A 15,375-nucleotide genomic window follows, 5' to 3' on the forward strand; every position below is an offset into this window, starting at 1 on the left:
ACAATGTATGTATGAGTGTTGAAATGTGTGTCGCAGCCTGTGTTTCAGGATAAATTGTATCGCAAGCCTGTAAACTGGAAGCCCAGGTCCGTTATAATGGATCTGGACTATCCATTTTTTAATTGTAATTTAAAGAATTGTCACTGAAATAATTGTTACAAAAAGTGTTAGTTAAAAAGAACACGTGTCATCATCTGGGTGCTGATATAGGACGATGACACGTGTTACTAAATGATTTGTTACAAGCAATAGGTAACACTTATAAGTGTTACTGTAACCGTTACTACAAGAACACACGTGTTCTTAAAGGGATCGTTGCAATAATATACTCACACCTAAACAGTGACAGTTTTCGTGACAAATGAGCCACGTGTCGCTTTCCTAAAATTAGGTCAATTGTGACTAATAATTATTGTAACGCTTTTTATATGTGACTATATCTGGATCTTGTCACAGATAAAACCGTTACAAAACACGATCACAATTATTAATAACAGCCTATTTAGTACAGTTATAACCGTTACAAATTCAATAAGTAACAGGTATAGCCTGTGACAAAGTTCTGGAAATGGTGTAGTGACTATGGGTAAAGTTAAGAATCACCCCAAGAAACCCGTGTCTAAATCTTCGTCTAAAACGTCTTCTTCGGATCTTTCCAAGAAGCGTAAAGAATTTTACCTTTCTTCAAGTCCTGAATCCGACGATGATGATATTCTTGCTTCTGAAGATCCATCAGTCTCCTCCTCCATGAAAGATTTATCCACCCTTTTCTTTGATACAATGTCGGCTATTAATAATGATGAACTACAACGTACTTTTGGAATGGTCTCTAAAGTCTGCGATGCTCCCATTTTGGATGATACATCTCTTCTCGGAGCTGCTTCTGTGATAAATCCAAGTTTCCAATATACAAGTGGTTCTATGGTAATGTTCACATCTTCGCACTTTCTTTAATGTTATTTATATTATTTCTTTTTATTACATAATGATTTCCTTATATTTTCGCAGGTATCTCGCTTATCTTATGCGGTTTCCTCAGATTTAAAAATACCAAAGGAAACTTCTCAAGCCGAGGGAAGAAAATACCAAACTTAAAGCTGAAAATTCTTCCAACTCTGAATTGATTCTCCAGGTCCGAGAAAGGAATGATGAACTTATTGGTACGTGATATTTAACTTTCTCATTCACCTTGCTTTATGTAATAATTCGCACTTCTTACTTTTCTATATTCACAAACATTTATAACCTTTCTGATGAGGCATCTAACTTTCCTGAGGAGGAAATTCTTTTAGAACATCTTAATTCTTCTTTAAACAATTATCCTACCAAAGGATTTGAGAATCTCAATCTGGAGGAATTAAGACTGAAGTATACTTCTATTAGAATGGATCATAGACCCCTATTAATTGGCTACACTTAATAACTTCATACATCGTCTTCATGAGAATAAAGAGACAATTCAGGTTTTGGAAGCAAAGAAGAACAAACTCATTAGTGAAAAAGATGAGATTGCTCTCATAGGTGCGAAGGCACTAGAAAAATTCTAAGAAACCGTCCTTAAAGTTCAAGTTGAACGTGATTTAGCTTTGAGCGAAAAGAACACACTTGTTGAAGTAAGAAATTTAACCCATTCTCAACTTCTCATAGAAAGTGAAGGTGAATTTAGTTGGGTTGCTAGAGTTCTGAATGATGCTAGGAAGGTTTTAGCCGTAAACACGAGCCTTCAATCTGAACATTCTACACTGGTTAAAGACATTATTTCCAACCATCAAGGTCATTTGTCGCTCTTTCATACTTGTCATTTCTTGAGGATGATGTCTTTTTTGGCTCTAACCTGTTGTTGATGGTGGTTTTTAGCTTAGGGTTAAAATCGTAAAACCTTACATCTGACATGACGTCACTACGACCACTAGCACATTTACCGAATCATTCAACATGCCTCCGTAAAAATTACTAGGGTACCATTTTTTATATACACTATATTCCATGGCAGAACCCTCAATACTGACTGGAAAAAATCTCTGCGTCAAGGCATGCCAACCATGCCAGCCGAACCACAGTGCCAATGGCATACCTTGCCACCCACATCTACGCTCCAAGTCATGCCAACCATGCCAGCCGCACCACAGTGCTAACGCCATACCATGCCAGCCGTACCATAGTGCTAATGGCATACCATGACAGCCACATCTCTGCACCAAGGCATGCCAACCATGCCAGTTGCACCACGGTGCCAATGGCATACCATGCCAGCCACATCTCCGCGCCAAGGCATGCCAACCATGCCATCCACACTATGGTGTCAATGGCATACCATGCCATCCACATCTCCGCGCCGAGGCATTCCAACCATGCCAGCCACACCACAGTGCCAATGGCATACCATGCCATCCAAATCTCCACGCCAACGCATTCCAACCATGCCAGCTGCACCATTGTGCCAAAGCCATGCATCCCTACCACCATGTCGCTGGCTGCCAAATGAAGGATTGCAATAATCAACGACTACCCTTCCATCTGAGATGCATATATCAGCCGTACAAGTTCGCCACCTAACACATGGCAAGTTCCGGCACAAGACCAAACATCACGGTTTATGCCAAAACCCTAATTTTGGCCGCGCCTAAAACATGCCAAAGCCATGCGGCCCTACCACCATGCCACTGGATGCCAAACGAAGGGTTGCGATAATCAACGGCTACCCTTCCATCTGAGATGCAGATCTCAGCCGCACAAGTTCCCCACCTAACGCATGGAAACTTCCATCCCAAGGCCAAACATCACGGTTTATGCCAAAACCCTACTTTTGGCCGTGCCTAAAACATGCCAAAGCCATGCGACCCTACCACCATTCCACTGGCTGCCAATCGAAGCGTTGCGATAATCACCGGCTACCCTTCAATCTGATATGCAGGTCTCATCCGCCCAAGTTCTCCACCTAACGCATGGAAACTTCCGGCCCAAGGCTAAACATCACGGTTTATGCCAAAACCCTAATTTTGGTCCCCCTAAAACATGCCAAAGCCATGCGGACCTACCACCATGCCGCTGGATGGAAAACGAAGGGTTGCGATAATCAACGGCTACCCTTCCATCTGATATGGAGATCTCATAAGTATAAGTTCGCCACCTAACGCATAGCAACTTCTGGCCCAAGGCCAAACATCACAGTTTATGCCAAAACCCTAATTTTGGCCTCGCATAAAACATGCCAAAGCCATGTGGCCCTACCACCATGCCACTGGATGCCAAACGAAGGGTTGCGATAATCAATGACTATCCTTCCATTTGAGATGCAGATTTCAGCGGCACAAGTTCGCCACCTAACGCATGGAAAATTCCGTCCCAAGGCCAAACATCACAGTTTATGCCAAAACCCTAATTTTGGTCGCGCCTAAAACATGCCAAAGCCATGCGGACCTACCACCATGCCTCTCGCTGCCAAACGAAGGGTTGCGATAATCAACGACTACCCTTCCATCTGAGATGCATATCTCAGCCGTATAAGTTCGGCACCTAACACATAGAAACTTCCGGCACAAGGCCAAACATCATAGTTTATGCCAAAACACTAATTTTGGTCGCGCCTAAAACTTGACAAAGCCATGCGGACCTACCACCATGCCGCTGGATGCCAAACGAAGGGTTGCAACAATCAAAGGCCTCCCATCCTCCTGAGATACGAATTTCAGCCATACAAACTTGCCACCAAACGATTTATGGCAATCTCTTAGCCACGACGCCAAAACCCTAATTTGGCCGTGCCAAAATCATGCAAGCGCTGTGACCATGCCGCTGGTGGCCAAATGAAGGGTTGCAACAATCTACGTCTACCTTTCCTCCTGAGACGCAGATCTCATCCGTACAAACCTGCCACCAAACATCTCGTGGAAATGTCTTGGCTGCGATGCTAACTCTCTGTTCACAACACCAACTTGGATACAAACGCCAAATCCTTTGGCCATGCCACACGTATCAACATGTACACATTTTCCACGAAAACACTTGAGACATCAAAACATGTCATAAACTGGGGGATCCTCATCAGGGTATTGGTCTGGCGGTTTACAGCATGCGGCGTACATTACGCCCATTACAGGAAAGTGTCATAAGGGTGAGGCGGTTTGTAAATACAAGAAGTAATGGTGAAACATTTCCTTCATTATGGAAACATCAATTCCAGGCATTACCCGTTACCATTTTCTTCAATTTACTCAACCGTTTACACTTCTTACGAGATCAGAGTATGTTTCGTTGCGACTTGTATAAATAGGTCTCACCTATTTCCACTAAAGACAAGTTTTGGTCAGGAGCATACAATACTCAGAAATCACTTGTTATCTTTCCCATCTGTTAGCTTTCCACTTTCTGATACAAGTCGTCAAACAACTACTCTTCCCGAATCAACTATTCTGGTCTCAACACTCTCTTCGCTTCCCTCCCTAGTCCAACCCTTCTCCTTCCCTTTGTGACCGAAGCAAGTCTGGAACGATCATTTCTTGATTTACGCCGGATTTGTACAGATTGATCTCTCGAATCAAAGTACTCCCTTGTAGTATATTGTTTAGGGTTTAGACTTGTTTCTCACCCACACACTCGAAATTACCAAAATCAGCAGAAAATGTTTTCACCCTCAAACATCTGCTTATTTATATTTCGTAGAGAAAGAGAAGAATTATCTTGAGAAAATTGAAGAATTAAAGATACAATTAGCTGCCGAAGAGAAGAAACGTCTTGAGGAAGCCAAAAAGTCTTCAATGGAGTTATCTGATCGCCACTCCAAGTATCAAAAGTTAAAGAAGAATTACATCCTCACTGTTTCGAATAATGGCAAGGATGCCACTCGTGCTCGTGATGCAGCTGTTAACAAAGTCTGTGTTGATAATGATATTCCTCTCTCAAAGTATACATTCGCAGACGTTCCCTCCAACGAAGTTGTTCCTGATATTTTTGATAGTGAAGAAGAATATGAAGAATACGAAGAAGAAATAAGTGATTCTGAGGCCGAGCGAGATGATGAAGATAATTCAGGCAAAAATTAATCATTCTTCGCTTGCTGTAAATTCTTTTTCTGCCTCTTGTATATCTTCATGTCTTTTGGAATTTTTTCTTTAATGAACACCTTTAAAGTATTAATTTTTGTTCATTTAATATATGTTCCATTTGATTTATATTTGTATTCGCAAATAGCAAAATGTCATTCTTTCTCGCACGTGCATGAGACTATCAAATGGGGAAAATAACATTTTTATTATGTTTGCATTCCCATTCTTGCCTCTGTTAGTTGTCACATATTGATAGGCTGATGAACATAATGTCGTTCCCTGCCTTATTTTTGTTCTGTATCATGCGAAGTTATTCGCAACACACTTATTTTACTTCAAAACAAAGTTAGCATATATCTTATTTTTCTCATGAGATCTTATTTTTCCTTCCTAATTAAAGGTCTTATTTTACCCAAAATTTTTCTTTGATCTTATGCGACGAAATCTAAGGAACTTTACACTGTAGTGTATCGACCCATTGATCTTGCCTTATCTTTTTCTTGTATTATTACCTCTTAAAGTTTCTTATGTGCGTATATATGACAAGCCTTAATACTCCCATGAGTAAAAATCCTCATGACATTTACGTCTTTTGACATAATTCAGCTCCCTAATGGAGGGTGTCGTCCTTATATTCCCCCTGGCTTCCCCTTCAAGGAAGCTTACCTCTACTGGATTAAGGTTGGATCCTCCCATCCGGTAATACAACAACCGGTTGATTTCGTATCCTCTTATCCCTCCACCGATAAGGTTTATGGTTACGAGACTGCACCCTAAGTGGGGTTTCATCGTACCGAGTGTATCATAGCCAGAACTTGTCAAGAGTGGCAAGGTACGCTCCAGACGCCCCGGGGACTCTTGACTCAATCGTGTACCTCGGCGCCCTGATCGAGTTTCTGCACTCCTTAGGAAAGATCTTATTACTCCAATCTTTCGATTTAGGTGTCTCTTCTGGATGGGAATTTTCGTTTTTCTCACCCCAAATATCCATGACTCAAGTTCCAGCGTCGATGTAACTTTCCATTGAGTCATGCTTACCAGGTTTTCCCCGATTATGACGTGCGATAGGTCTTACTTTTTGCCTCTTGCATTTATGCCAACAAGGTCTTATATTTGCCTTTTTTTGATATGGTATCATCATATGAAAATAGAATTTTTTCCATTCCATTCTTACTCTTGAGTTACATAACTCTAGTACATAGAATTCTTATTAATTTCTTACTCATGAAGAAAAAATTTGCGCTTTTCATACTACCCACATGCTTCTTTCATCCTTTGCATCTCTTTAAGTTTGCAGATGCTCCTCAGAACATGATTTCGCATGATTTCTTTGATCTCCTCCGTGCGAGAATCTTCGCACAATTCACTTTTTTCCTGAGAACACAACACCTGCCTCTGCATTCGTTCTCCTTATTTAGAAGTAATCTTGCTGGCTCGTTTTGTATTATTATTCGCAGAAGATTCTGCCTTAGTATCCTGCTTATCTGTTTTTCCAATTTTAGACACTACATCTACCATTAGTCTCTCACCTCTTTGACTATATTTAGCATGCTTCTTCCAATTTCTTCATTTGCATTCTCGCTCTTCGCACTTGTCAATATCAATTTCCTGACAGTTTCTACCTTCATTTGTATCTCCTCGTATTACGCCAAGACCTTGAGGTAAAGGAAACTTTATGCGTTGATGGAATGTCGAAGCCGCACCCAAGATACTATGCAGCCATGGCCTCCCAATCATAGCATTACAAAGTGACTCAACATCAACAACACAAAATACAATTTCTGTTGGAAGACTTTGTAGAGGAATTCGCATTGTCACTTCTCCTTTTGGCTTATTCGCAGTGCCATTGAAGCCATACGTTTTATAAGTCGAAGGAATTAATTTGTCATCTCTTCCACCCATAGTCTTGTATGTATGATAAAATAGGATATCAATAGAACTCCCAGGATCTACGAGTATTCTATTTATAACCCAAGTATTCGCTTCATCTTCTTCGTCATCCTCTACTTTTTCTTTCTGATTAATCCCTAACCTCACTACTAGTGGACATTCATGTGGTTCTCATACTCCTGGTGTTTCTTCCGATTTGAACGAAATGGTTTGTCTTTGCCAATAATTTAATGGAGATACCTTCGCAAGGTTAAAGTTTTCTCGTCCATCATTATCTCTTGCATGCACACGACTTAAGATATTGTCATGAAAGTCTTCTATATTTTTAAATGAATGTATAATCGAATTGCAGTATAGGTTCTTCTCCTTCGTACCTACTTCGATTACATATGTATTCTTTCCTTTATCCACACCATATGTATTTCCTCCTGGTGGTGGTGGTGGTAAATTCTGTGTCTTCTGTACTAAGAAGTGGTCCAGTTTTCCTTGCTCAATCATTCGCAGTATGATTTTCCTCACATTTCTACAATTACTTGTTGTGCGACCATGAAAGCGATGATATACACAAAATTCTTTGCTCCTTCTCCTTAGTGGTAGCTCATCTCCTACATTATGTGGTTCAGGAATTTTTTCCATTAATATAATAGCTTCCCATATTTTGTCTATTATAGTATTTCACTTTGGCAAGTTTATCTGTTCCCAGACCACCTTTCCAGTTCATTGTCTTCTATTATAATATGGTTGTTGGCCTCCATAGCCTTCTGAAGGGTTATCCATTGTTTGAATCTTATTATTTCCTCCGCTATTTTGGAATTGTTTTTCTTTGTATTCTCTTTCGAATTCTTCTTGATCTGCGCTACCCATGGCTACCAGCTTTTGTTCCACCTCTGTAATGTTCTTTCCTTAACTTCTCTGAGATGTACTCGAAACATCATTTGTCATCCTTGGGAGTAAACTTGCATTCCCATTATTCGCATTAGGTATCGCAAATGGGTAAGACTCCATATCTCTCTGCTTATCCTCAAGCGCTATATATTCCTCTTGAAATTCGCGCAACTCTGACATTGTTATGGTGTCTTTTATCTTGAAGATCTGTGTATATAATAAGTCCGTAGGAAAAAGAGCATTGATAAAGGCTAGTATAAGATTTTGTTGATCCACTCGTCTTAACATTTCACTATACATGGTTCTCCAACGCGTGGTTAGATGATGCAAACTCTCATTGATCCTTCTGCGAAGTCCAAAGGCCGTCTCAATCCCTGGTCTTGACATATTATTACTGATATATTGTCCCAAAAAGACGTTCTGCAAATGACGAAATGATCTAATGGTTCCTACTGGCAACCCTTCAAACCATTTCAAAGCTTCCCCTGTCAAGCTCGCAGGAAAATATTTACACAACACTGCATCATTCTCTTCCCATTACAACAGAGATCCACTGTAAGCTTTTATGTGTTGTACTGCACATGTGCTTCCATCAAATATACTTGTGAATACTGGTAAATTGCATTTAGGTGGTATTATTGCGCTTTGAATTTGTCTTGCAAAGGGTGTTTTTCCAGCTTCCTCTACCGCTTCCTCTAACTGTCTCCTCCACCATTTCTTTACGCAGTCATCATTTCTCTTAGTTCTGCCATTTCGTTAAGAATTTCTTCACTCATAGTTTGATCTAAGTCCTGTCGCATAGGCCTTTTTAATCTCGCTTTCCTCAATCTATTCTCATGATTATTCTGTCGCATGGCCTCTTGTATCTCTCTTTCTTCAGCTTCTGATCTTCTTCTCCTACGCCTTTCTCTTTCATCTCTCATACATTCACGAATAACATTATTTCTTTCATTTTATTCTTCGCGTGCATACTGATCTCTCAATATTTCTCTACCATGCAATAGAATTCTCTCTTGTTCTGGATCATTTTCTTCATCATTATATGATTCATAGTGTGTGCGATGTCGTTCGCCTGCATTTTGACGTCTGTTATTCCTTTGACCTTGTTGTCGGTGATGATGTTCACGCGGTTGCTCATATCGGTCATATTCTATGCGTATCTCATCGTGTTGATCTTGTCAATTATCATCTACTTGTAAGTTCTCATCAATATTACCTAAAGGTTTCTCTCGCCTAGCATCTCTTTGATTAGATTGACTTTGTCTTGATGAACTTTTGCTTGTCCTAGATCTTGATCGTGTAGCGTTTCTTGATCTATGTTCTTGCGATCTGAGAGTCTCTTCTCTTAGATCATCATTCTGACGTATCAAGTTCGCACACTCTTCCTCCTCTCTTCGTCGTTCTGCAATCAATCTTTGTCTAAGTTCTGCAATTGTCATATTTTCTTCGTTTCCTTCAATCCTTCCTGCATCTCCAGTTCTTTGTTCCTCTTCTTCGGTAGAATTCGTTCGTGCAGTATGAATACTCACTCGATCGTAATCAATATCATTCTTCTGCTCTTGTGCACGCTGAGGTCCAATTGGAGTTGCATTTCTTTGATTTTCTCTTTCTCCTTCCTCTGGTTGTTCAGGAATTGCACCTCTTTTTCTTTCAACAATTCTTTTACTCCTCCTAGCTGTCACCGCTTGTTCAGCAGTAGATCCGATTCATACCATCACCACCTTTTTTATGTTAACAACTGAAAGACTACTTTAAAGAGAATTGAAAGGTTCTAATGATAAAAATATCAATTGTTTAAAGAAAAATGTTATATCTAAAATTCTGGAAATTTGATTTCTAAACGAATTCATCAACAGGGTATATCACTCGTTCCCTGTTTCTAGCGCCAAAATGTAGTTGCAGGAAATCCTACAACCACATCCATACAAGAATCTAAACAATACTCTAAGGAGTCAAAGTGAAAATCATTCGTTTATTCATTAAGATCTAAAGTTGGATACAAGATAATACAAAGACTTAACTTGCTCTCCAAATAAACTTTCTCTCTCCTAATTTCTTGTCTAACACACTCCTAAGGATCTCCCCTATTACATGATAGCTCTTCCCTTTATATAGGATACTACATAGTGGATGACAGCTAACAGATCTCCTATTTTCGGAATCACTGTGCGTTACAATCGCTCATGTACATTTGCTCAACTTTGCATACTTTACACTTCGCACAGATCGTCACACTTTACTCGTGACTGTACTGACATCATCAGATACGTCACCTCAATTTTGCTATGTGCGATGGTCTTCGCTTATAATAGATGGTTGTTATTTCGCATACATAACGAATATGCGATATTTCACTCCTACAGTAATACAACCCGGATTTATCATTTATCCTCCTCAGTTGTAGTTGGAGTAGTATTCTTGTGGAGTTACAATTCCAATTGTTGTAAGTAGAAAGAAAGTTTATTGGGGTTTAATGGGTTTCATTTCATTCAATCGTAGTGGAGAATCAATAATTGAAGATTGGTATGTTAGTTTAGTTTAGTTCAATCTCAATTAATTCATCAAATCAGTAATTCAATTTTTGAGTTTAGGATTTTCAAGGAATTTTGAGTTTGGAGTTATGGCAGCAACAAATTCAGTACCAACAATTGATGAAGAGAGTACTGTGAATAGAGGTAGTATGAGGGATTTAGACCAGAACCTTGATCAACCCATGGAAGAAGAAGCTGGAAGGCTCGAGAATATGTACACAGAAAAGGTCTGGTTTCACCCCCTTAACTTCTCGTTGTTGTACTGTGGATTTTATTGATCATTTGTGGACACTTTACACCAAATTTTGATTGATCCGTTGTTCATATGATAGGGATTTTGTTTATTCATCAATATATTAGTAGGATGCAGACTAATTGTGCGTGGAGTTAGAATTGGGGGTCTAAATCAAACTTGGGCTTAGTGTTGTCGTGCTGTTTCTCTTTTAATGTTTGTGCAGAAATTTTGAGCACTAGCATTTCAGAGTCTTGGAGTGGTCTATGGAGACTTGGGCACGTCTCCTTTGTATGTCTTCTATAATACATTTCCTGATGGAATCAGGGATCCAGAGGATATTATTGGAGCATTATCGTTGATTATATATTCTCTTACACTTATTCCACTCATCAAGTATGTCTTTGTAGTGCTGAGGGCGAACGACAATGGTCAAGGTAAATATTCATATATCAAGTATAAACTGCAGTATATCTCTGGATGTTTCTTTTGTTGAGAGAGTCTGAGTTGCGAGGGCCATAGATTGCGTGTATGTGTGAAAATATTTATCTAACTACGTTGCAGGTGGAACATTTGCTCTTTATTCACTATTATGTCGACATGCAAATGTGAATACAATTTCAAACCAACACTCGACAGATGAGCAGTTAACAACGTATAGTCGTCATATATTCCGTGAGAAATCTTTTGCGGCTAAGACCAAGAGATAGTTGGAAGCTACAGCATTAAGGAAAAATTTACTGTTGATTCTTGTCATTGTTGGGACGTGCATGGTTATTGGAGACGGGGCCTTAACTCCAGCCATATCAGGTCTGATTCCCATTCTTGCTTTAACAATTTAATCATATTAGAAATCACATATTTTTGTGTTTGGTTTCATTCCCAGTTATAAAACATAGTAGTAACACACTACTATAGAATTTATTCTTTCAGTTAGTTGTATGATACAATCTTTTCTGCCCAATTACTTAAATCAGGCGCTGGCGCATGACCTTTTCTACTAGAATCTGTTTCGGGATCTCTCTTTGACAACTCTAAAATAAATACTGTGTTCTCTAGTATCCATGAAAGCAGGAAAATACAAAAAGATTCATTATACTAAAATTGCTATTTTTTCAGTTCTTTCGGCTGTTGGAGGGATTAAGGAAGATCTCCCGAGTCCCGAGCATGAGCAGCAGTACTTTTCTATCCTGATACTATACATGATTTTTATGATGAGCAATATTTTATTCCCTTTGATCTACTGTTTTCTTCATTTTGATAGACCGTTATACTCTTGTTTTCTTCTATGCAGATGTAGTGATAATTGTTTCGGGTGTCATATATATTAGTTGGTTTGTTTAGCATGCAGCACTAGGGAACGGACAGACTTGGATGGCTCTTTGCTCCAATTGTCCTTCTTTGGTTTCTTTTAATTGGAGCATAGGCGCTTTCAATATATGGAAATATGATGGCTCAGTTCTAAGAGCTTTCTCTCCAATTTATATTTATAGAAAAATCAAACGAGGAGGTTGGAGAACCCTTGGGGGAATTATGCTTAGCATCACTGGTAAGCAACCTTCTTCCTTCACATATTTGGATAATTTTTGAAGGTGAAAACCCATAGATTTCTGATGAATCCGTGTAATCCTTCCAGGGGCAGAAGCTCTATTTGCTGACCTAGCCAATTTCCCTGTGTGGGCTGTTCAACTAGCTTTCACGATGCTTGTGTTCCCTTGCCTTTTATTGGCGTATACAGGACAGGCTGCTTACATCCTCAAAAATCCGGATCATGTGATTGATGCATTCTACCGTTCCATACCAGGTCTCTCCTGAACTCCTGATTAAAAATTTTGTAAGAAAAATAAGTTCTTATCTGATTAATCTCTGATTCGTAATTTTCAGAAAGCATACACTGGCCAGTGTTTATTATCGCTACAGGAGCAGCTATTGTTGCCAGTCAGGCCACTATATCTGCAACTTTTTCAATAATCAAGCAGGCTCTTGCACTTGGTTGTTTCCCACGGGTGAAAGTTGTTCACACATCAAAGAAATTCCCTGGACAGATATACATACCCGATATTAATTGGATTCTTATGCTTACGTGCATTGCTGTTACCGTAGGATTTAGAAACCAAAATCAGATCGGCAATGCTTAGGGTGAGTTTTTATATTTCTTTTTTTCCAGGCATTTTTCCATCCAATCTCCTCCTTACCAAGAAGGGTCCTCAATTTAGGAATCAGAGAGTTTCAGCGTTTAACATATGATTGATATCTTGTTTTGGCTACCAACAGGAACAGCAGTTGTGACAGTTATGCTTGTAACGACATTTCTTATGATACTGATAATGTTACTGGTATGGCGGAGTCACTGGATTCTGGTTGTGATCTTCACTGTTTTATCATTAGTCGTTCAATGCACTTATTTATCATCAGTACTTTCTAAGCTTTTGCAAGGCGATTGGGTCCCTCTTGTGATAGCTGTAGCATTTTTTATCATCATGTATGTGTGGCATTATGGAAAGTAAAGCGTTATGAAGTTGAGTTGCACAGTAAAATATCAATGGCTTGGATACTCGGTTTGGGACGGAACCTAGGTTTAGTACGGATCCCAGGTATTGGACTAGTATAAACTGAATTAGCGAGTGGTGTACCTAACATCTTCTCTCACTTCATCACAAATGTCCCTGCAATTCACTCAGTTGTGATTTTTGTCTGCTTTAAGTATCTGTCCGTCTACACTGTACCTCAAGAAGAACGGTTCCGAATTGGGCCCAAAGAATTCCATATGTTCCGATGCGTGGCCAGGTACGGCTATAAGGATCTCCATAAGAAAGACGATGATTTTGAGAAAAAGCTCTTTGAAAACCTTTTCTTGTTTGTTGGACTTCAATCTATGATAGAAGAAGGGTGTTCAGATTCAGATGAGTACAGTTTATATGGACAGCAAACATTGAGGTCAGGAGACTCCCAGTTAACTGAAAATAGAAATATGATATCTCTGAATGTGGACAGTACTGTGAGTTCATCTGGAGACGAAGGCATTGTACCTGCAAAATGTTCAGCACTAACAGCTGCAAGCAATTTTTTCAGTTCACCAGGGCAGACAAGTCATTGGACGGAGTTGAATGAGCAGAGCCTACATACAAAGCTGTAGGGATGCAGGGGTAGTACATATCCTTGGGAATATGATAGTAAGAGCAAGACGAGATGGGAATTTCATTAAATCGATTACATTTATGCATTCCTCAATAAGGTTTGCAGAGAGAATAGTGTCATATTCCATCTACCTCATGAGAGTCTGTTGAACGTCGGCCAGATATTCTATGCATGAAAATTTTATTTTTATGCCAAAATTTAGATTTCCTAGCAAATGGTGCCACCTCTGCAGAGAAGAATTAGCTTTTTGTATGATAATTTCGGTTTTGAATCCGAATCCGAGTGGAAAATGTTATAAGTATGTGTTTGAAAACTCTGTTTCCTATAAATACTCCTTCCTTCCATTCCTCTCAACACATTCCTCTTTATCTTACTTCTCAAAAAATCTTCACATTTTGTTTAATGGCATCCATGAATTACAGCAACATCACAACAACTAGACGCAGTACTAGAAGAGCCCAACTACGTGGTGCTACTAGACAATCATTATCATCAAAAAACCAATACAAAAATAATGTAAAGCAAAACCTAAGAGAACAGGAACTCCAATTCCTGCAACAACAATTGCTCGAATATAAGTTGCAGCAGCAACAACAACAAGAATTCGAGCGACAAAAATTACTTATTCAACAAAAGAAATCTCAGGAAGATTACTTACTGCAATTGAAAGTGAAGAAAATTCAACAAGATTACTTTCTGCAACAAGAATTACAGAAGCAGCTTCAAAAACAACAACTGTACACAAAATTTCCTGCTGGTGATCCTTACAGTACATATGAACGGAAAGAATGGGAAGATAAAGAACAAACGAGGATTATTTCAGATGAACAGTTTGCAGAAGATTTGCGCTTTATATTAGACTCAGGGATGTTTGATCAAGAAGACAAAGAACTTGAAGAACAAACTCGCATTCTTGATCAAGAAGAGCGGAACATTTATGCAAAATTGACTTCCTTCTTGTATTCATCAAGAAAAAATCCTGAGACAAATAAATCATCAACATCATCATCAATCAGTTCTAGTTATTGTGAACCGCTGTTTATGAAATTAGGGTTTGAATCTTTCTTCGAGAAACAAGTTTTGGATTTTACATCTTGCCCAATCAATCAAAAAAGAAATGTCAGAAGAGTTGATGAACCCAGAGTTGCAAGATCAAGATTTTATTAGTTGTAGACGAAAATTTCACTATTTAATTTATGTTATGTATTGTCTTATCGACAATTTCTTGAATTTTGAAAGTTATGAGCGTTTTGGATTCGCCATTAATTGTTTTAAGTTTGTCCTCTGACATTATTCTATATGTAATCTACTTTTCTACTATGATTAATTGAATTTGAGTCCTGCAATTGGTTTTGGGTACTCACAGCGATTTCTTGAATGTCATTATGAGCAATTTGGTTCTCTGTTACTGTTTCAAATTATGGGTCTTACCCAGCAATGTCAGGATTAGAATGTATGACAAATCATTTTTTTGATCAAGCTATTACTGACATCAGTATCTTGTTCTTCTATAGACCATGTTCAGCTTTGCACGCAAATATTATCGTCAGTAAATTCTTCTTAGGCACTACTAAGGCATCACTGCTGAGCTCTCAAAAATCCAGACCAAATATACCTTTAGTCAGTTAATTCTTCTTAGGCACTACTTAGGCCC

The 15,375-nt window shown here is 39.0% G+C and overlaps 1 protein-coding gene and 1 pseudogene across 1 annotated transcript; both read left to right on the forward strand.

The window, feature by feature from the left end:
* Positions 1-10,473: 10,473 nt before the first annotated feature.
* LOC113280806 lies at positions 10,474-13,896 on the forward strand (annotated as a pseudogene).
* Positions 13,897-14,123: 227 nt separating this feature from the next.
* LOC113280808 (putative mediator of RNA polymerase II transcription subunit 26) lies at positions 14,124-14,888 on the forward strand. The gene has a single exon (XM_026529385.1). It carries the CDS (start codon positions 14,124-14,126, stop codon positions 14,886-14,888), a length of 765 nt encoding a protein of 254 aa, XP_026385170.1.
* Positions 14,889-15,375: the final 487 nt, after the last annotated feature.

Source organism: Papaver somniferum, chromosome 5, assembly GCF_003573695.1.
Source record: "Papaver somniferum cultivar HN1 chromosome 5, ASM357369v1, whole genome shotgun sequence".
Classification (NCBI taxonomy): Eukaryota; Viridiplantae; Streptophyta; class Magnoliopsida; order Ranunculales; family Papaveraceae; genus Papaver; species Papaver somniferum.

Bases quoted from the DNA above. Each gene is read 5' to 3' on its own strand.
- LOC113280808 (XM_026529385.1), top strand. From the start codon at position 14,124: ATGGCATCCATGAATTACAGCAACATCACAACAACTAGACGCAGTACT.